The 24,327-nt window shown below is 37.2% G+C and overlaps 1 long non-coding RNA gene and 1 gene segment (V, D, J or C); both read right to left on the bottom strand.

Moving 5' to 3' along the window:
• Positions 1-2,770: 2,770 nt before the first annotated feature.
• Positions 2,771-5,827, bottom strand: LOC101395971 (uncharacterized). The gene is made up of 3 exons (XR_015553037.1): positions 5,779-5,827; positions 5,440-5,487; positions 2,771-3,294 (listed from the first exon to the last, which is right to left on the bottom strand). It is a non-coding gene; the product is annotated as an uncharacterized LOC101395971 (long non-coding RNA).
• A 242-nt stretch (positions 5,828-6,069) lies between these two features.
• On the bottom strand, positions 6,070-15,199 carry LOC147918142 (T-cell receptor gamma chain C region C7.5-like). The segment is given in 5 exon segments: positions 6,070-6,080; positions 6,529-6,576; positions 6,691-6,750; positions 10,732-11,061; positions 15,141-15,199. Coding segments are annotated over 4 exon segments (264 nt in total).
• Between the last annotated feature and the right edge of the window lie 9,128 nt (positions 15,200-24,327).

The raw sequence follows: 24,327 nt of genomic DNA, 5'->3' as shown, positions 1-24,327 counted from the left end.
TCCATGCATTTACCCAGGTTACATTTCATTACTAAGGAAAATGTTGAGTTTTTAGCCTTTTGCGTGAACTGTACGGTGTTGGTGTAGTATCTCTGGTTATCTCTTATTACTCAGATTTTCTAATAGGCAGTTATATGGGACTTTGGTTAATATAAAGGGGAAAATCAAATATTACTTAATTGTGACTTGCTTGATTCACAGAAAGACTTCAAAAATAAAGTCTCTGAGGAAGAGAATTCCAAAACTGTACAGAGAATTCATAATGGGGAAATTTCAAGAATTGTTGCCTTGAAGTTTCCCTTTGTTATCGTTGAGAAGTGTGTGGAGACTCTAGCTCTAAAAAGAGTATTGAGACATGAGTGTTTTTATGTGGAATTGTATAAATCCTTGCCCAGTTTTTTCATCGCACACCTGTGGATGCAATCTGTTATTCTGGTTTCATTGTATCCAACCAGGCGCCGTGGAGTTGAATCACAGAAGTCCTATTGGTGGGTGGGAGGTCAGCGTATAAAAGTCTTCCAGCATGAAAATTGTGTGGCCAGTGACTATGACTCCCTAATTGTACGAACAGCATAAGAACAAGGAGAGAAAGTGTGGACAGGTAAAGAGGCTGTTCTCTTCTTCACCTCTTAGCCTAATAGGGAGGAAAATTTCCTGCTTTAACTGAAAGTAACAGTTACTTTTTTCTACTCTAGTAGCAAATAATGAGAAATTATGTGCAGAGCTCCTGCAGCCAGGCTGCTTGGATTCAAATCCCAGCTCTGTTTCTTATTAGCTAACTAAGAGGATGTTTTTTATCTGCTATCTGCCTCAGTTTCCCCATCTATAAACCAGAGATAATTGTACATATCTCATAGGTTTCTTGTGACAGTTAAATAAGTTAACACGTACTTAGACCAGTACCAGCATTTTTACATCATTCAGATGTTAATCATTGAATTTGTAAACAGCACTAGAAACCTGATATTATTTTATCTGGACACTTTCTTCTAAAGCTGGGTAAACTTAGACAATGTGACATGGTCAAAAACAAATGACACAGCTAGTTAGAGCCAGACCAAGGAGCCAATGGCTCTAACTAGGGGGTGTGAGAGGAGACTTCCAGTCACGTGTTTCCCCCTCCACACCACATGGCAGTTGTGCTGTGGTGGAAAAGCACACGACCAAAAAGGATGTATAACCTACTTCCTACCTTATAAATGTACCTCGACCTACCAGAGTCTTCCACAGGTAATTCTAAGGACTGCTGGGCCCATTCAGTCTAGTAGAGGAGCTGGGGTGTCAGGATGGTGCACCCAGAGAGCACCATCAACGGGCCTGCTCTGCCTGAGGCTCTCAGTCCATTTCATTAGAAGCCCCTAAAACAGCAGTTGCAAATCTAGGACACACACTCACAGAATAAGGTAGGATTTCCACAGTGTTGATAACAAAGGGAGCAATTACGGTAATAACAAAGTGCATATATGAGGAGAAAACATAGATGCACCCACAAGTCTTCAAGAAAATTCTCACTGACTCCTTGGAGGATGCCTTTAGTGAAGAAACTGCGTGTTTTGCTTTGTTTTATTTTTCCCAGTTGACAGTGGGTGAACTGAAAGGCACCTGAGAGTAGGTAAGAAAATACTGGCTCTGAGTTCAGAAGGACCTGGCTTTAAATGACTATTACTTACAAAACAGTGACCTTGAGCAGAGAATGTAATTTGTCAAATATCTATACTGTGGACTATAATTGTACCTACATCCAGGGACTATTAGAGGATTAACAGGATTGCCTGCTGCATAGCAGAAACTCAGAGTTCCCACACTGCCCACATCTATCCTCTCTGAGGGGAAATAAGATTAGAGATGACTGTCTGAGTTTGCCTTTGTGTAGTATCTACTATTTCTAAAGTAGGCCTGCCAACAGTGGATGCTAATGCTGTGGAGGACTTGCAAGTGCCAGGCATTATTACCTCATCTAATCCACACAACTCCAGGAGACAGGGCGCTGTAACTCTATTCTACAGATGAGGAAGTTATGGCACAGAGAGTTCAAATAGCTTGCCTGATGCCACACAGGTGCTAATACTATACCCAGGATTCAAACTCAGGTACTTGGGGGTTCAGAGTCCAGGGACTTAACCTCTCCACTGCAATGTCTCTTAGTGTTAGCGCAGGACTCATGGGGTTATTATGAGGAACAGGAAATATGCTGCTTGTGAAACACTAGTGTAGAGCTGAGCACACACAGTGCAAGTCATGCTAGATGTTATACCGACACCATCAGAATGTCTCAAACCAAATGAGCGTGTATCTGGTGACCTTTGAAAGAGAGATAACTTGGTGCCTTCATTTGACTGTGGCTCCTCTTGGAGACAGTGCCCCAAAGAAAGCATCATGACCACTATCTCAGGGAAAGAATTAGAACTGTGGTATTGACCATTATTAAAACCAATGCTGGGGCCGGCCCTGTGGCTTAGCGGTTAAGTGCGCGCGCTCCGCTGCTGGCGGCCCGGGGCTCGGATCCCGGGCGCGCACCGACGCACTGCTTCTCCGGCCATGCTGAGGCTGCGTCCCATATACAGCAACTGGGGGGATGTGCAGCTATGATATACAACTATCTACTGGGGCTTTGATAACTCAGGTGTCATGCTGTTTCTTCCCTTGGGCTTTCAGTTAGATTTCATCAAATTACACAGAATCAAATGTACACTTATAATTTTTTTTATTGCACCTATTATGAAAAACAAAATGCAGAATTCAAGTAAAAACTATGGTGGCCTCAGGATGTGTAAAATGGAAAGCTTCAAGGTGGTCATCTGGTTAAATGGCCCTAAGAGACGTGACTAGAAGCTGCATCCTGTCTATACTCAGAAGGCATGATTATTTGGGTTGCTGGAGGAGCTGATGGAGATCATGGAGACAGTGGCGCTAAGGGACTACCCCTTGGCCCTGACCCTGAGTAATGACAGAAGTCATTGTTGCTACAGACTATAATTTTCTGTTTGCCCAATGGTTTACAAAACCATTATGCAACAACGACATGATAGAAAAATACACATGTGAAATGAAATAACCCACACTCAGAGAGAAAGCCAAGGTAGATCTTTATGAGACACTTTTAGGGACAAAACACAATGGAGAAAAGTTGCCTTCTTGTTTCCACCATCTGTTATGAACTCTTTCCATTGCCACAGACTACTGTTCTCCTAAACAGACAGAAGGCGATGATGGCAAAGTAGACGGCACTCATGAGGAGGAGGAGGAGGTAAGCATAACAAGCAGAGGTGATGGTGAGCTGCAGCTGCAGGGTGTCTAAGAGAAGACATTTGATTAGTTTCGACTGCTCTTTTGCAAGGATGGGACATATTAATGGGAGGGTGATCACAGTTATTCATTTCTGATGACCTACATTGCAGTGCCACCCACACCACCAAACCTCAAAAGTAAACATCTACCACCACGATCACCACCACCAACAACAAGACAACTCAGAATCCAGTTTACAGGTCATGTCAATCAACTACCTCTGCTAAATTCACTTAGAACATTCCAAAATATGAAAAGTAAGATTGTGTTTTTAATAAATGAGTCCAATGGGAAAAAAGTGTTTGTGACAAATAGATCTTAACATTTCTTCATCCCCATCATATATCTAAGTGATATTAATAACTAGTATTCATTAACCACTAACCAAATGCCAAACACTTCTTCTGAGAGCTTTGCATACAACTTTAATCTTGTTTAAGTTTTATGCTAACCTATGAGATTATTATTTTCATTCCCATTTTACAAATAAACTGAGGACAGAGAGATAAGTAATTTCCCTGATGTCATGCGTTTAGTAAGTACCAGAAACCAGATTTCAATCCCAGCACCATGTCGTTAAAGAACAGATTCTTAGGTACACTATAATTCTGCCTCTCCAAGTGCAATAAGTACCCCAGACATCAAAAGGTTAAGCATAAGTATAAAGTTGAATTCTTACTTAGAAGCAACTGAGCCATTACACATTGTGTGTTCAATGAGATTCCTATGAAGAGTACAATCCATGGAAATTTGGTGGTGTTCACAGCGGGGTGGGTGGGAGGTTTTAGTAAAGAGGAAGAGAGTGGTTAATCCAAATTCTCTGAAACTTTAGGAGTTCCTGGCTCACTCACCTGTCCTTCCTAAATGTCCCTCATTGTGACTATGTTATTATAGGATATTTGCACTTAATAACCTTTGAAGGTTTGTGAGAAATATATGTTGTCAAGAAATAATGACCATGATGCTGAGCCAGACTGGCTATTCAATGAACCACAAGGCTGAGTCTCCTCCTGTGGAAATTTCCCTTTTACATGTTTTATCTTCATAGCGTCAAAACCCCAGAATCATTAGCACTCAGTGGAAGGGATCTCAGAGGTGATGTGCTCATAACTCCTTGCCCTTGGTCAGATAAGGTATTAGCTGAGGTCCAGATTTCCCTTGATATTGGAAATAGAAGAAAGATCAGCAGGGCTTGAGCCACTCCTTCTATTCACTTTCTTTGTACATATGTAGGGAGAAAGGGCCAGAAACTAGTACTGATTCTGTGACAGCCAAATGAGACACCCTATACTAGACATTCCACATAGGTGACCTTACCTCTTCAATAACTGAGTTAGGTGTAATTATTCCTGGTTGACAGATGAGAAAATTGTTGCTCAGAAAATGTAGGTAATATTGCTATATTGATGCAACTAATCATTAAAAGAACTGGGGTTCAAGTTCAGTCTGTGCTACTATGAAGCCCATGCGCTTACCCAACCCCCACCATATGTCCATCATGTCTCAGAGCCTTGGCTTTGGGGTTTCTTGCGCTAGAACTCTATCTTAGAGGAAGAAGAGAGAACTGAGGGAGTGTATGAACTCTTGATTCAGCTGGCCAGGTTGAAATCTAAGATCTAGCTGGTATGGTGCAAGGAACTTAATTAATTTTCACTCATTGTCCTCATCTATGAAATGGGGAAAAAATATTGTACCACCTCATAGGAGTGCTTTGAGAATTAGACAAGAAAATGCATGCAAAACCCAACACAATGCCTTCTGTATGGGAAGCTCTAGGTATATGTCAGTTCATGTTATTAGCTACTAGCAAGGACCAAAGACTTAAAAAAAAATCTGGAGGCACCTTTATGTCATGTATTCCTCAGTCACTAGAAACAAAAGCTGCATAAATGAATGAAGGCCTTTGTTGAAATAATTTGGAGCCCGTCACTGCACTCTCTAATTTACAGTCATCTCAGCCCTAAACCGGCATTTGATGTTAAGGTGACTCCTAGAAACTCATGGAATGATTTAATGTATCACTCAGTCTACTCTTCAACATCCAGCCATTCTCGTTTTTCTATCTTAATTCAGGGAAGTTTAAAGTTAAGTTGATCAGGAAGAAAAAATTCCTGTAGCATGACATGAAGGCAAACATATACAAAAACTTACTGCTTTCACCTTTCAGACAAGCTTTTGTAGAATTAATAGCAGTGACCTCTAGAAAAAATAAGGGAAAGTATTAGTCAATTGTTGGTGCCTATTATTTGACAGTTGACATATAAGTATGGTATATGTGTGTATTTATACACACACAGACATATATATATAAATATATATAATCTGTCGACAGAGAGACAGGAGAGATACTAATTGAAAATATGAGCCCCACCATTCCAGAATAATTGGTCATATCTACTATGAACCAGGGAGTTCAAAAGTTAATTTGATCAGAAGGGAAAAATTGCTATTTTCCTAAAAATTTTTTGCAAAAATTGCTATAAATCTTACCACTTTCCTCTTTTGGGGAAGATGTTGTAGAATCAGTAGCAGTGACAACTAGAAGAAATGAGATCAAATATTAGTCAATTGTCTATTCCTACTATTTGACAGTGTGTGTGAATATATAGGTATAAACATATATATATATATAAGATTCCTGGATATATTCACGTGTATATATACATGTACACATGTACGTGTGTGTGTGTATATATATATAATGTGCTGACACACAGGAGAGACAGTCATTAAAAATATGAAAATTATGAACCCCACAATTCCAGGAATATTTGGTCTTTTCTACTTTAAGTCTGAGAAGTTGATCAAGAGGGAAAAAATTGCTAGAGCATGACATGAAGGCAAACATATACAAAAACTTACCACTTTCCTCTTTTGGGGAAGATGTTGTAGAATCAATAGCAGTGACAACTAGAAGAAATGAGATCAAATACTAGTCAATTGTCTATTTCTACTATTTGACAGTGTGTGTGAATATATAGGTATAAACATATATATATATATATAAGATTCCTGGATATATTCACGTGTATATATACATGTACACATGTACGTGTGTGTGTGTGTATATATATATATAATGTGCTGACACACAGGAGAGACAGTCATTTAAAATACGAAAATTATGAGCCCCACAATTCCAGGAATATGTGGTCTTTTCTACTTTAAGTCTGAGAAGTTGATCAAGAGGGAAAAAATTGCTAGAGCATGACATGAAGGCAAACATATACAAAAACTTACCACTTTCCTCTTTTGGGGAAGATGTTGTAGAATCAATAGCAGTGACAACTAGGAGAAATGAGACCAAATATTAGTCAATTATCCATGTCCATTATTTCAAAGTGTCTGTATACATATAGGAATACATATAAATAACACAGGCAAACATATGCAATAACTTACTGCTTTTATCTTTCAGAAGAGCCTTTGTAGAATCAATAGTAGCGACAATTGAGAGGAGAACTAGAAGAAAGGGGAGCAATATTAGTCAGTTATTCATGCCCATTATTCAACAGTGTGTCTACGTGTTTATATGAGTAAATGTGTATGCACACATACACACAACACACAAAATCTGCTGACAGAGAGACCGTCTCTAAAAATATGATCCCTACGATTCCAGGAATATTTCATCTCATTCTATGTAATTTAGTAGATCTAATTCATATATTGTGTTTCTGCACCTGAAGATGTTGACTCTCATGAAGAATACATTTTTTTTCTTCTTTATCACAACTGGATGGTAATATCCAAGACTATCTTGTTTTCCTTCTGTATTCACAGCTCCTAGCATAGTACCTGCTACAAAGGAGATGGAGAAATACTTGTCGCATGGAAAAATAAACAGAAAATGTGGCTACTGTATAGTCTTCAGCACAAGCTGCTGACATGAAGAGTTGCTACGAATTAATTCATCAGATCTTAGAATCCACAACAGAATCTCACATTCAAAAGAATTTGGTTTGGGCAAATTTCCCATCAAAGCAAAGGAAAGCAGCTGTACCTTTCCAAATCATGAACATCCCTGTATTCCCAACTCATGAACGTGAATTTCTGGAGTTGTGGTGTTTGTGGACATGACAACAATATGAATAAAAACTAATAGCTATTGAGTGATTATTACTGCACCAGACACTGTGTTAAATGCTTTACGTGCATTACCTCCTTTAATGCTCCAGTCACACTGACGTGAGCTGTAGTTTGGAGGTCTCCTTTTTGCAAATGAGGAAATAAGGTTGGGAATATAAGTAACTTGCTGAGAGTCATACCAGTGACGGCAGAGCCAGCATTCAAAGGGTCACTGTTGGGAATTAAGTGAGTTGTGGAAAGTACTTTGTAAAAATAATCCATAGAAGGCCAGCCCTGATGGCCTAGTGGTTAAAGTTCAGCACTCACTGCTTCAGTGGCCCAGGTTTGCTTCCATTTCCCAATCACAGAACCACACCACCTCTCTATCAGTTGTCATGCTGTGGCAGTGGCACACGTAGAAGAACTAGAAGGACTTACAACTAGCATATACAACCATGTACTGGGGCTTTGGGGAGAAAAAATAAAGAGGAAGATTGCCAACAGATGTTAGCTCAGGGTGAATTTTTATCTGCAAAAAAACCAAAAAAATACTAATAATAATCCACAGAAAGGGTATTATGCAAAGTGAAATAAGTCAGAGGGAGAAGGTCAAATACCGTATGATTTCCTTCATTAAGTAGTAGATGATAACAACAATAAACAAACACATAGAGACAGAGATTGGATTGGTGGTTACCAGAGGGGAAGGGGGGAGGGAGGAAGGCGAAAGGGATAATTCGGTACGTGTGTGGTGATGGGTTGTAATTATTATTTGGGTGGTGAACATGATGTAATCTATGCAGAAATAGAAGTATAATGATGTACACCTGAAATTTATACAATGTTATAAACCAATGTTACTGCAATAAACAAAAAATTAAAAAAGAGAAAATTAAAAAAAAAAACGGAAGTCATCTATAGAGAAACAACATAATTCTACCATTATGGACACTAAAAACATCTTCCCTTCCAGATATCTTAACTATTCTTAGAAAACGACTTTTTATTACAGGAGCTCAGCATTTCAGCCAAATTCTTTCCTAAGGTAGAAAGATAGGCCCAGTCATATTATGTAAAACATGAGGTGAGATTATGTACAAAGAAAAAAAAAGAAGGCAAACATACAAAGATGAAAAATTTTTTAAAGATAATTGACTGTTGGATGCAAGAAAACAGAGTTGAAATGATTATTTTGGTTAATCTTCTTCTACTAGATGTGTTCTTGTCCATATGGATATGGCTCTGGTATGCAATTTTATACACTCAAGGGCCTCTTTGTTTTGGTAGCTATAAAAATGGGTTTGAAGTATAAGATTTGGAATAAATTCCAAGAATGAAAACGTTAGCATAATCGTGGTTAGATGTTAAAATATCTTCAAGAACTGACTTTAATGTATCTCAAAAGTCTCTTTCTTTTCCTTAACAATGACTTTTTCATTAAAAGATCAATAAAACGCTTTTATTACCATGCATCGATTGAGGTAAAAACAATAAAGTAATAATTTTTCGAACAAAATCTGTGTATGTATCCTAAGTTCTCTTTCTCAATCAAGGTTGATCAAAAACTTGGACAATAATAGTTTTATTTTCTTCAAAATCCCCTCATTCATTTGTGCTCCTGAGTTATAGTCTTAACTTTTATCAAACACAAAAACATCCAAGAAACAGCATTAAAAATTTGCTGTAGAATGACAATAACACAAATGTCCTCATTAGCTTTGTTTCCCTGAGAAGTCCATGGGAGACATTTGTTTCAGAAATTAAATGCCAAGTAAAACATTTTGAACTAGAACTTCTCTATGATAATCATCACCATGGAACTTACTACACTTCTGATTTTTCCCTCATCACTAGAAAAATCAAAATGTAACAGGACACTTCAGCCCAGTGTTTATATCAAACTTGTGTTTTGCATATATTGCTTCCCCTCTGTTTCTTAGCTGTAGCAACAGTAAATTAGGGCTGGTCTTTAAATCTTATGCTAGTACATTTTGGGAAATGATATTAAAAAATACAATAAATACATAAATAAACATATCCACGTTATGTTTTCCAAAGCAAGTGTTTTCACTGACATTATTTCATTTGCTCTTCATCATGGCCCCAGGAGAAAGCCAAGGTAGTCCTATAAAGGATACTGTGAATGCTAGAAAAATAAAACAAGCCTAACAAGCCTAATTTGATCACTGAAGAAACTAAGGATCTGAGAAGATGAAGACTGACTTCAGAAATTGGGACTGGTGCACAGCAAACATCTTCACACATTTTTTTCTGTGCTTGTTCCCCACTGCTTCAAAAGGGCTTGTGAACCACAGGGAAAAATTACAAACTGACTCCTTCTTATCTATAGGTGCCCTGGGGACTTTGGTCTGTTGTGTTCATACTCAGGACAGCAGGTCGTGAGTCTAGTGAGTTACAAGACCTCTGCCTGGACCAAGGCACAGTCAGGTCTCCGCCCACACTGTCTAAATATGCGCAGCATCTGCATCAAAGGGACTCCTTTGGGACACCATGTCTGAATCACTAGTGACCCTGTGTGATTAGGAAAAGAATGTACTCTCTTACAACAGTGCATCCTCCTTGGGACAGTAATTCATCCCAGTGTGCTCATCCACACATCCCTTCCAGGCCAGGCACAGGCTAGGTCTGCAATAAATGTTTGTTGAGCTGCATTTATCAATGGCAAGAAATACATTCATTACGTAGAATGGAAGTATGTGTGTACGCATTAGCCTCACTCAATCACTAATTATGAAATTTCGCCTTATGGTGGAATATAAAATACAAACCTGGAAAACCTAAGACTATGATAAAACTACAGCAGCCAAATTATTCGATTTTTTGTTGAGCCCCGATTTGGCTCCATTAAATGAACACAATTTTGTCACCTAATAACCTTGGTTTGGGGCTATACTCTGAGTTTAACAAGATTAAAGTGAGACTGATTTTGTTTGATGAGTAGAAGTATAATTGCTGAAATAAGTATAATTGCTCTTATTTCCTGATCAATTAAGATCATCAGAAGGGGAATTTCTTTTTGAGTTTTTCTTGTGTTCTGAGTAGTTAGGTGCTTTCATGTATGTTGTTTCATTTGATCCATAAAACAACCCTAAAAAAAAATCACTGAGACTTTAATATTTGGTTGGTGAAACTGAGGCTGAGAAAAGTTAAGGAAATTTTTCTTTTTCTTTTTTATGTTCCAAAGCCTATGCTATTTTAATTCTACAGGGAAGTAGAGGGACACATGCTACCAGTAAATGGAACAACATTTAGGAAACATTTATGTTTGTTTATTTTTCATTAATACTTGACAGAAATGTGGGATATTCCTTTTGAAAAAAAGTGTTCTGGGAGGTTATATTTATATATACATACCTTTGATCACTGAAGGAAAGAGAATCTCTTGGTCAACCTCTCCTCTATTCTTCTCGTGTTGTACGATACATATGTGCTCTTCATTTATTGAACTTCCTGTCACTGTCAGCCAGCTGAATTTCATGTATGTGTCATTAGTCTTCATGATATTTCCCTGCTGGGATTCCAGAATTCTATTGCCATTCTTTTCTTTCCAATATACCCTTATAACATCTGGGAAAAAATTCTCAAGAAGACAAAGATATGTTCCAGCATTATGGAGGTTTATTTCAGCAATTGAAGGAAGAAAAATGGTGGGCTTGGGGGAAACGTCTGCAGGAAGTCTTCTATCTGTGGGGGAAAATGGAACAGCAATTAAAAAGAATCATTAGAGAAGCACAAACGTTGTGTGGTCTGGAACAACCTAGCGCATATAGTAAATGGAAGAAAAGCTGCCATTGAATTAGTGCTTACCACGGCCTTTCATCCACAATAGACTGTGAGGTATTTATTGTTCTTATTTTCAACAAAGAAAGAGCTTCCACAGGTTATGTAACTTGACCAGAGTCACAGCTATAAGTGGCAGAGCCTGTATTAAAACGTGGATTTTGTTCCTTCTCCACATGCTAAGGTGGGGTATGACTTTCGATGCCGCATTTCAAGGCATCGAACTTTCATGAACACACGTAATTTTTAAAATCTCTTTTGTTCCATTCATATGGAGCATGTTTTCAAGGTGAGTTGGTAGATTGCAGGAATGTGGGAGGAGACCAGGTAACTTTGATGATCTCTCTATACATGAGAATGTTTGGTCCTTTCTAAAGTACTTCACTTTTCCCATCCTATGAATTTTGTAACTTATGCTCTGTTGGCCAATAACACTTTCTCTTGTTTAGCAACTCTGTGAAACATTACTCTTCATTTGACTGTTTCTGGAATTCTCCATATTTGTCTTATTTGTCATATAAATAAATATCAGGAGGAAGTTTTTAATTTTTTTTAAAAACAATGCACAGTCACTTGTTAACGGGAATCCATTTCCAAGTGTACTTGACAATCAAGTTGATCTTTTAGCTAAAATGCGGATCTCATGCCCAGTTCTGAGGTAATGGAGTTCTCTTACTTGATGTCTAATTTTATATAACATCTCAGTTTCACACTGAGCCACCCCAGATTTTTGAGTAGGGCAGTACTAACGCTGCACTACCAAATTATTCACAATGTGTTGAATTTAGAAGCAGAATAGCAATATTTTCATAACATTAAAAAAATTTATTATCTTCAGAAATGCTATTATATTAATCTTATCATAATGCACTCATCACAATTCTGTTTCACTCTAGATTATGTTCACCAAAAACACATTTTATTTTGGAATTTCTTAAAGTTTAAACATGACTAAGAATATACCACATTTTGACTCTCAGTGTCTCCTCCAAAATTTGTATCTACACCGTAAGGCCACTGAGCCTTATAGGTTTTAGAGCTCTGCTATTTTCTTTGTTTTCACGTGCTGAATAAAGTATAAACGTATTTGGTGTAATATTAAATGTCACAGTTCCAGAGTCTCTTGCAGACATAATGTCAGAATATATAACAAAACACCATAGTTTACAAAGGCATGTCAGCTGAATGCTGGAATGTTAGCTGGTTATACATTTATTTATTGTTAATCTAATGATTAAAATTAAAGTATTAAAACTCTTTCCAAATTGATTTCCAATTAACATGCAAGTTCTTTACTAATATTCTCTTTGGGCTAGCTTGGAATTAAATAATTCAGTGGGCAATTTCCTAGGAAAAGAAGAATTAGATTTCTTATTTGAGTGGAAAAGAACAGAAATTCTGAGAGGTTCTGATAGCAAATCTCCTGATTTTTATAGAAAATTAGTAAGCAAACAATGTTGAGTATTTTACTGACGCTGTAAATCAATTAGGTCGTAATGTGTTTATTTAATTTTATATATCTTGCTTTTACTGTAAATGGTATTTTATTGATTATGATGGCAAGACACTATATTTCTCCAAACTTATATTTAGTTTTTAATTTAAAAAGCATGTTATATAAAACAAGATTAATTTTTCAATTATATATTATATTTACATAATTTTAGTCTTTAGTCAATATATTAAAGAATCTAATTTTCATCTTTGGAACTTCTGTTTTATGTGTAGGAATACTTCTGATTTTTTATATTAAAGAAACTGAAAACAAAATGATGAATTAAAAAATTTCTGTATGAAAACACACTATTCTTACCATCTGTCCCTTTTCCTTAGCTAGATTCTTTAAGTTTCATTCTTTTCAGGATAAAACGAATCTTGAATTTCCATAACTTTCTCAATGTAATAGTTAACTGAGCATTAAATAGTTTACTTGTGTATATATGGCTAGTGTCTACATTTTAAATAACTATATTATATGTTTTTTTCTTTAAATACTCTTTTTAAAACTTATTAACAGTGTGTTTTATGATCAAAATAATTTTCACGGTGCATATAACGGAAACCAGGTAAAAAAATAAATAAATCTTTCTAATTCATTTATATACATTAATTGCATAATCAAATAATATATTTGAATGAAATTGCTTGAGTTGTTTATATTTTATTAAGATGCATGTATGAACTCTAAATTAATTTACCAAATATCAACTACATTTTTAATTGAAATTATGATATTTGAAACCTACATATTGATATTGACGCCAGGTCAGCCTGACTCCAAAGCCCAAGCTTTATGACAAGACCCTCTCACCGTTAGAAAGGAAATGTGTCCATACACAAAACTCACCTGTGATAATGAACTTTGTCCAGGGGATAAACACTTTCATGATAATTGCATATGTTATACTTGAGTCCTTTAGATAAATCCATATGTACACAAAGCAAGATCCTATTGCAATATTTGCACCATGTTGTCTATGCTGTTATTTGCAAAAAGGATTTGTTTTAAAATCTCTCCTAAGATTTCTACATCCAATCCCCATCAAATACCTGTTTTTCCTACAAATTCTTAACTATTATTCTATTTAAATTGCTTCTTGACTTCCCTCTATTACCTTGAAAAATTCTGTGCTTCTGATGCCTACCTGTGACAAGTTTTGTTTAATAATTCCACAGTGATCAACCCATATCAAAAACCTTAGGCTAATTTAGCTTCTCTGAGTTCTTCAAATTCTAGGGAACTATGGTGGCCTGTGACTCAAGAGATCAGGGTTCTGGTCCTGGTGCATTTTCCTCACAACAAGTTCTGTGGCTGAGGAATCAAATAAATTAAAGGATTTGGTGCTTTATTTGTTTGCAAACAATGACGTTAGTGTAAATCAATTCATTATCCCTACCAGAGCTGAAGTGAGACCAAAAGGAAACAAGATCTGGAAAGCAATTTGATTAAAAATGCTATTGATTAAAAATGCTATGGAAAAAGAGATTATAATTATTATTATGGTTGTGCTTATAATTATCATTATTATTAACAATTTGATTGTGATGATTGTGTGCCCCAAAATGACTTTTTAATCTCACGAGACCAAACCCTGCCCCTGCTGATAGGAATTCACTATTTTGGTGTTGCAATTAGATCCTTAGTAATTAAGTATGAAGACTTGTTCCTTCATTTGTATTCCACCTTGCTCAAATATGCTTGGAATTCTCAAAGACATCATCAGAAGAAATATGTTTTTCACACACCCAATTAATAGTCAATCATTGTCTTGTCTTATCTGCTGCATTCCCAGGGTTAAGAAAATCAAGGGGAACATTGGCTAAAGCCTAATAACATGCAGTCAGTATATGGAACTACTTCACTTGAGTTGTCCAAAACAATGGCTCTTTTCCCTAATCAACAGCACAATCTATTTGCATTCCAAGTTTTCACCAGAAATTAGCCTCAAATTGACATCTTCCCAGCTCATGTGGAATGATTGAACAACTTATATAGTCATTTACTTTAAGAATTAATGTTTTGCACTGCTATTAGGGATGAGATGAAAACCAATAACACAGGCTTTGCAGGTTATTGTGAGAAAGAAGCACTATGTTTTATCTCAAAATATAGAGAAGGGGTAATTAATAAAAGTGTTTCTCACTTAAAAAATAGTCTACAAGAAAAGTATCTTGAACCAATAAATTATACCAATGGTTTACAGATATGGTCCAAAAAACAACTTAATTTCTAGTTTGAGTCCATCCTTTTTAGTTTGTGTATTCTAAAAGTAACATTTCAATCTTCTTACAATCAGGGAAGTGAACAAACCATTTACAAAGTAGTTTTGTTTCCATGTACAGTGCCAGTAGCTACAAACTTTCTGTTCATATGCTGAGGCCAAGTATGTGGCAATCAGATAATGGTGATCCTAAATTGTTTTGTCTAAAAAGCATCTGTCAGTTTTTCATTACTAGGATAAAAATAGACAAAAGGTACTTACCAGAGGGAACTACAATGAGCTTAGTTGGTTCTCCAAATTTCTTGATCCAGCCTGACCTATCACACTGGTTACAGCTTCTACAAAAACTCAGCCTTCTCCTAAGCTTCATGATGTAACTAGCAGTGAATAAACTACGTACTGGAAATTTGATCTTCTGGCTTCCATTGAAAGTACTTGAATTTAATTTTTGTGGCCTCAGATACTTTATAAATTTTCCCCAGATAAGTTGACCCAAATATCTGTTTTCCACGAAGGGACTAATCATTGAAAAGCATTGATGGAAAATGGAAAGAATAAGAGCAGAAACAGAAGAGATCAGGCCCAACTGTCAACCAACTACTTTCCTAAATTACTAGGAAAAGCCTTCAGAGAATTAAGACTTTTTGTTTTTATTTCCAGGTGTTCAATCGTGTTGAAACTGCTCAGAGATTACATCAAAGGAAAGGCCTTTTTGTTCTCACAAACACCAGAGCTGCTTTGTTAGCAATTTGGGAATGCATTTCTAAATGGAAGAAATTCTTCAGTAACTGAAATGGAAATATGCCAATAAAATATTCTTGAGAAATGTGAACAAATTTCTTTATTTTTAATAAAGCCTCTTTTACCACATGGCAACATGATTCTTTACCCAGCAGTGCTAATGAGAAAATAATTTATGTGATGATATTACTTTTCCTGGAATAAAAGAAGAAATTCATAGAATTCTATGTCTTATGAAATAATAAATTTTTTATTTGAACTAAAATTTAAAATATAGCAAGCATCTTTTCTGATCATATGATGTGAAACTAGAAATCAACTAGAGAAGAAACCTGTAAAAGTCACATATATGTTACAGAATAACTATTGGATCAATGAAGAAATCAAAATAGAAATTAAAAAAATACCTAAATTCAAATGAAAATGAAACATAACAAACCAAAATCTGTGAGATGCAGCAAATATTGTAGTAAGAGGAATCTTTATAGCAATACAGGCCTACCTCTATAAACAAGAAAGATCTCAAATAAACACTTTAACATTACACCTAAAGGAACTAGAAAAAGAAGATCAAATGAAGCCCAAAATCAGTACAAGGAAGGAAATGATAAAAATCTGAGTGGAAGTTAGTGAAGTAGAGATTAAAACCAAAATGGAAAGGATCAATGAAACTAAGAGCTGGTTCTTTGAAAAGGTAAACAAAACTGACAAAATTTTACTAGGCTCAAAGAAAAAAAGAGAGAAGTCTCAAATAAATAAAATAAAAAATGAAAAGGAGAAATTACAACAGATATCACAGAAATACAAAGGGTTATAAGAGAATACTATGTAAAACTATATGCAAACAAACTGGATAACTAAGAAGAAATGGATAAATTCCCAGAATTATACAACCTTCCAAAACTGAGTCAAGAAGAAACAAAGAATCTGAATAGACCAATCGTGTGTAAGGATTGACACCATACTCAAAAACCTCTCAAAATACAAAAGTCCAGGACCAGACAACTTCTCTGGTGAATTCTACCAAACATTCAAAGTAGATTTAACACCCATCCTTCTCAAACTTTTCCAAATTATTGAAGAGAAGTGGACATTTCCCAACTCATTTTACAAGTTCAACATTAACCAGATACCAAAACAGACAAGGATGACACAAAAAAAGAAAATTACAGGCCAATATCTCTGACAAGCATAGATTCAAAAATTCTCAACAGAATTTTAGCAAATTGAATACAAGAATACACTAAAAGGATCATACATCATGATCAAGTGGGATTTCTTCCAGGGATGCAACGGTGGTTCAACATCCATAAATCAATCAGTATGTTATACCACATTAACTAAATGAATAAAAATCACATGATCATCTCAATGGATACAGAGAAAACATTTGACAAGATTCAGCATCCATTTAAGATAAAAACTCTCATTTAAATGGGCATAGAAAGAAAATACTTCACCATAATAAAGGCCATATAAGTCAAACCCACAGCTAACATCATTCTCATTGGTGAAAAATTGAAAATTGTCCCCGCAAAACAGAAACAACACAAGGATGCTGACTTTTACTGCTCTTATTCAACATAGTATTAGAAATCCTAGCCAGAGCAATTAGGTAAGAAAAGGAAACAAAAGGTATCAAAATTGGAATGAAAGAAGTAAAATTGTCACTATTTCTGGATGACATGATATCATATATAGAAAGCCCTAGAGAATCTACCAAAAAACTTTTAGAAGTAATAAATGAAAAGAGTAAAGTTGTAGGGTACAAAATCAACATATAAAAATCAGTTGGGTTTCTATACACTAACAATGAACTAGCAGACAGAGAAATGAAGAATACAATTCCATTTACAATTGCAACAAAAAGAATAAAATATCTAGGAATAAATTTAACCAAGCAGATGAAAGACCTGGACACTGAAAACTATAAGACAATGTTGAAGGAAATCAAAGGCATGAAGAAATGGAAAGATATTCTATGCTCCTGTACTGGAAGAATTAACATACTTAAAATGTCTGTACTACCTAAAACAATCTACAAATTCAATGCAATCCCAATCAGAATCCCAAAGACATTTTTCACAGAAATAGAGCAAAGAATCCTAAAATCTATATGGAAGAACAAAAGACCCCAAATAGCCAAAGCAATCCTGAGAAAAAAGAACAAAGCTGAAGGTATCACACTCGTGATTTCAAAATATACTACAAAGCTATAGTAATCAAAATAGCAAGGTACTGGCAGAAAAACAGACTCACAGATCAACAGACCAGAATTGCCAGCCCAGAAATAAAACCATATATCAATGGACAGCTAATCTCCAACAAAGGAGCCAAGAAATATGCGACGGAGAAAGGAAAGTCTCTTCAATAAATGGTGTTGGGAAAACTGGACAACCACGTGCAAAGGAAAGAAAGTAGGCTGTTATCTTACACCATACTCAAAAATTAACTCAAAATGGATTAAAGACTTAAATATAAGACCTGAAAATATAAAACTCCTAGAAGAAAACATAGGCAATACACTCTTTGACATGAGTCTTAGCAGTATCTTTTTGAATACCATGTCTCCTCAGGCAAGGAAAACAAAAGAAAAAATAAACAAACAGGACTACATCAAGCTAAAAAGCTTCTGCATGGCAAAAGAAACCATCAACAAAATAAAAAGATAGCACCAACTGGGAGAAAATATTTACAAGTCATACAGCAGATAAGGGGTTAATTTCTAAAATACATAAAGAACATATACAACTCAACAACAAACAAATGAACAACCCAATCAAAAAATGGGCAGAGGATATCAACAAACATTTTGCCAAACAAGATACACAAGTGGCCAACAGGCACATTAAAAGATGTTCAACATCACTAATTATTAGGTAAACGCAAATCAAAACTACAATGAGTTATCATCTCACATGCACCAGATTGGCTATTATTAAAAAAAAACACAAATAAGTTTTGGAGAGGATGTGGAGCAAAGGGAACCCTCATACACTGCTAGCAGAAATGCAAATTAGGACAGCCAGCATGGAATACAGTATGGAGGTTTCTCAGAAAATTAAACATAGAAATATCCTATGATCTATCTATTCCATGTCTGGCTATTTATCCAAAGAACAAAGAAACACTAATTTGAAAAGATATATGCACCCCTATGTTCATTTCAGCATTATTCACAATAGCCAAGACTTGGAAGCAACCAAAGACCCCACCCATGAATGAATGGATAAAAAAGATGTGGTATATATATACAATGGAAAAGTATTCAGCCACAAAAATAGATGAAATTGTGCCATTTCTGACAGCATGGATGGACCTTGAGGGTATTACGCTAAAAAAAAAAATTCAGAGAAAGATAAACACTGTATGATTTCACTCATATATGCAAGACATACAAATAAACACATAGATAAGAATAGACTGGTGGTTACCAGAATGGAAGGGGGTGGGCAAGGGCAAAAGGGATAAAGGGGCGTATATATATGGTGACAGATGAAAACTAGACATTGGGGGTGAACACGATGCAGTCTATACAAAAGCTGAAATATAATGATGTACACCTGAAATTTACACAATGTTATAAACCAATCTGACCTCAATGAAATAATAAAAATAATAAAAAATGAAAAAATAAATCTCAATAAAAGGCAAAACAAAAAAAAGAATATTTTTACAGCTATCTGTAATACTTCGTTATCTGTACAAAGTTGGGGAAAGGATTTTTCAAACCCAAAAAGCCACACTGAGCACCCCAGCCATAAACATTGTCTCTAATTTGGCAGACGGGATCAGGAGGAATCAGGAGAGAAAACAGCTTTGCTTTGTAAAAAATGTAAAAGTTGTTAGAGAAAATGGGCAAAAAATTGGTCAACACAGAGCCCATCACAGGTCTTTCTAATCGCCAAATTTCACATGTGATCTCTAAGTGCTCAATAATAAGCAAAGAGAGTTTCAATATTATGAAATGTGAATTTTTTTCAAAATAAATTTTAAAGTAAAATTCAAAATCATAAACATTTTCTACTAGACAATTTGGGGACTACAGAAATGACATAGAAAAATATATCCACGATCCCAACATCCAGAGATGACCACTCCAAAGCTGTGCCCTTTCCACTGAACACATTCTTGGGGCAAAAAAAAAAAGATCCCCTGAGACAAAAAACTCAACATGGATTTCACGTGGGCCTCACAATTGTTTGAAATGTGATTTTTTTACAAGATCACTCCTAGGTTACAGACGTCACTTTCCCACAGTACTAGGATGTGTGCGGAGTTGGGTGATAGATATGTTTTATGAAAACAGTGATTTTGGAAAATGTCTTGGATTTTCTTCAGCATTCGTTTGATAATATAATGTTGCTTCTACTACTCAGAGTCACTGTATATCACCCACTTCAGATCTGAAGGAAAATAAGTTGAGACAAAATCATCAGGATCTTTCCAGCATCCAAGTACACAAAATCCCACACACTCTAGGTAATGTGAGCACCACAATAATAATCAAACTATTCATCTCAATTCAACAGACATTACTTGAGTCCCCACTATATTCAGTGCTGTACATTCTAGAAGATACTTTCAGTGTTTCTATGAATCAGCAAGTTAAACAACCATTCAATTGTCAAATGTCCACTTAGGACAGGGCTGGTTTGCCTTTGGTGAGTGTGGGCAAAATAACCTTGGGGAAGCTTACCTCAGCCTAAAGGAGAAGGGCAGGAGGAGGAAATGACTCCAAATATGGACTTGTTTGCCCCCCAGTAGAGGTTGTTTGCTCCAAGTACAAGGCCACGTTCCTCCCCAATGTGTGTGAGTCAAGGGGCTATAGAACTATGATTCAAAACTTAGATTAAATTGATTTGGGATGACTACTCATGACAGTTTCTTTATGTCTCGCTAATCTTTCTTTGACTAAACTGTAACAGTCAGCCACACTATGACAGATGTGGTGCTAAGCCCTGGTATACAAAGGGGTGTGTGTGTGTGTGTGTGTGTGTTTGTCTGTGTGTGTGTGCTCCTGTATGTATATGTATGCTAGTTGTTATTTTGTTTGTTTTTTTATCAGCTAACATTTACTGAGCTCTCACAATGTGCCATGCACTGAGCCAAAACCTTAGTGTGCACCATCTCAGGAACCCTCACAGCAACCCATGAGGTAACTACAGGACCTCTGTGTTACAGGTGAGCAAATGGGCTAGAGAAGCCATCGGCCTGACACACAGCTAGTCAGTGTCAGAGCCCAGGTCCGACCTGGATATCTCTGTACAAGAGGCCTAGGTCCTAACCACTTTGCTGTACCTCATGTGTAGCCAGATAATGGCAGCCCAGCAGGAGAAAGGGCTCTACAGGAGCAACCTGCAGCCTTGACAGAGCAGAGGAGATCTGTAATGTCTGCTGTGACAGCGCCTGGCTCAGAGGAGTCAATCAAACACTTCTTGTTGGGTGAGTGGAATCTTAAGCCAGAAAATGAACTATTCTCAAACTCCAATTCAAAGCAGACTTTGACTCAGACTCATCAAGTAGCTGTGTTCATAACTTTTGTGCAAATCAAATGTCACCACTCCAGGGCATGCATCTGATATACTATCATTGCAGTCGGCCCTGCTTGTGGTTAGATCATGCTGTGGTAGTTACATTTTAGCCTCTAGGAAAATGAATAGCATTTAATCCAATATCCAAGTTTTTTTGCTTTTTTGCTGAGGAAGGTTCTCCCTGAGCTAACATCTGTGCCAATATTCCTCTATTTTGTATGTCCGTTGCCACCACAGCATGGGTGCTGACCAGTGGTGTAGGTCCGGCCCCAGGAACTAAACCTGGGCCTCCAAAGTGTAGCATGCCAAACTTCACCACCGGCTAGGCCCCTGTCTTAGAGTATTTTTATTTTTACAGACTGCTCTTTCCAAACCCACTAAATCTTGCTGTTTTCCAGATTTCTCTTCTCACTTTACTTCTCTGCCTGAGAGATCTCTTCCCATTCTTGTCTTTAATTATCTTGGTAAAAACAGGGGGATTGACGATAGGAGGAAATTACAGGTCCATCTCCATCCCACACCTTCTCCTGAGCTCCATAGGCACATATCCAGCTGACTACTGGGCATGTTCAGATATATGTGAAGTAGGAGCACAAACTGACTTGTACACAGCCCAGGGCGAACTCTTTCCCACCCCAACCCATCTCGTCTTCCTGTCTCCGTGAAGGACATTGCTACCCGCTTTGTCCAAGCTGGGAACCTGAGTGTCAGCCTCAATTCTCTCCTTTAAGATGAGTTAAGACCTCGCTCAAGGTCACAGAGCTCATAATGGGCACAGCAGGAGTCAGTGAGGGGTGGAGATGGGGTTTAGGGTGGTGGGAGTGTTCACAGCAGAGCACGGGGCAGCCCCTCTCAGGGAATGGGGATGATGTTCTGTAAGGAGATGAGTGAGGAACCTGTTCCTCCTGTTGCCCATGCCTCTCATTATCTCCAGTTCACAGAGTTCAGTCGTCCCTGGAGTCAGACACTGCGATGGTGCTAGAAGAAAACAGGATTCTGTTTTATTAGCACAACAAGGAAGACAAAATGAAGGAACAGCCTGAAAACAGAGCAAAAGTTAGTTTCTACTCCGACCCCTTCTTGCACATACTGGGAGGTCTTAGCCTTGACCTAGGCCTTCAGTAGAGAGTGGGGGTGTTGGGCTTTTTCACAAGCAGGCATGTCTTAGTTATAAATATCTAACTGCAAAAACAAAAGCCTAGGGAAACAGAGGATGTATAAATGAATCTAAGGAACTCATTTCCTTCAGATCATTTAGATTTTCCTTTCATTAATCATTTTTATCAAAGCTATTAAAGTGTACATAAACTTTGAGTTTTCAGTTGAAAAGTTTTCAATTCAGCTTAGATCTCAAAGAACTTTTTTATTCCCCACAAAAAGTAGCAGAGGACTTTCCCGTTTGGGGCTGGAGGATCAGTAACGCAGGTTTTCTACTCTTTTCTTTTCTTTTCTTTTATTCTGTGTCCTATTCTTTTATTTTCAAGAATTTGACTGGCTTTATAAGAAGGCGGTGAATATATTTATATCTTTTTTATGATTTTGCTTTAATAGAGACATCAGAGCCACATAACTTCAGCAGTTAAACCACATCATTTTATAGACGAGAGAACAGAGGTCAAGAGAAGCTGGAGATCCACCCAAATTCCCGTGTGGGGTGGCACTATGAGAGAAGTGGAAGGCGGAGGATGCAGTGTCTCACCAGATTTGACTGCATCACCCTGCCATGAGGATTATTATCTACCAACACGATTCGAGTGTCAGGCCTGCTAATGGACAAGGGCACTGAGAAGTTGGCAATATTGTTTCCTGTGAATCTCATCGCTGACTCCTCTTCTAACAAATGATTAACGGTTGGTGGGGCAACAATTTAGAAACTGGATTTAGAAACTGACCTCCAGTCTCAGCTTTCAACCGTTTGTTGGTCAATCTCCAGAGAGTGCTTTACGCTTGAAATTATTTGCAAAATTGTTTTATTTACACAATCTTCACGCGAGATGGTCAGATTCTTAGATTGTTAGTCTGTAACAGTTAAATAGAAACAAACGTGTGTCACCAATTTGAGCCACAAATTAAATTTTTTTTAGCTGCTGCATTAAAAAAAGTAAAAAGAAACAGGTAAAATTAATTTATGACTATTTTATTTAGTCCATGATATCCAAAGTATCATTTCAACATGCAATTGATAAAAAATTCTTAATTAGATGCCTCACTTTTCTTATCTTAACTTTAAAATATGGCTTGTATTTTACACGTGCAGTCTTAGCTTGAATTATTGGTCTGGCTACATTTCAAGTGCTCAGTAGCCACAGGGGGCTAGTGACTACTGGATTTACCAGCACAGATCCTCCTCCAAATGCTTCAGAAACACTGACCTGGATGATCTTTGGAAAGGTCCCTTCTGACGAGACGGCTCCCTGAGTCTGTGTCAGCCTGTGCACTAGCGGCTCTTTTTCTCATCCGCTATTTGCAGTGGACTGGTGGAGGTGGCATCCAGGAGAGTCCGGGATGCTAAGGGATGACCGCAGGCTAACCAAAGGCACCTGGAGGTGGTGGAAGTTGCCAGGCCTTGACAGAGTAGAGTCCAAGTGCTTTTTGCATGGGCGACAGGACGGATCCTGGTGCTGTGCTGGTTCCAGCAGCATAGTAGTACACACGTGCATCACACTTCTCTAACCTTACCCCCGAAGGGGTATGGCTGGTGCCATCCTTGGCCTCCATTTTGATGACTTGATCTGCTTTTAGGACAGAATTCCACTACACATCTGCTTTGAACATGGCCCAGTCAGAGGAGTCTCTCAGAGTTTTCATTCTAGAATGATTGTGCTGTCACCATCGCATTCTCTGAGCAAATGGAAGGAATTTTAAAGGTGTTAACACTTCATCAAGGATGTTCTTCAGAGCTACGTAGGCAAGAGATACCAGCGTCAAATGGTCTGAATCAGATCTAGCTCCACTGCAAGGGCAGCTCCTGGGAAGATGACATGGAGATGTCCAGAAAATGTTCTTTTTCCTCATCTTAATACCAAAATCTCTGCCCTAGGCGGAGCCTAGGCATTATTAACATAATATGTGATGTATGTGAGGGCATGTTTTCAGACTGCGCCTGTGCCAGCTAATACCCACATCTACATGTGATGCCAAAATGTCCCTTTTAAATATTCATTCCCCACTCA

Source organism: Ceratotherium simum, chromosome 1, assembly GCF_057802395.1.
Source record: "Ceratotherium simum simum isolate JZ-2026a chromosome 1, ASM5780239v1, whole genome shotgun sequence".
NCBI lineage: Eukaryota > Metazoa > Chordata > Mammalia > Perissodactyla > Rhinocerotidae > Ceratotherium > Ceratotherium simum.
The sequence above is the reverse complement of the archived record's forward strand: the minus strand, read 5'-3'. Positions and strand labels throughout refer to the sequence as shown.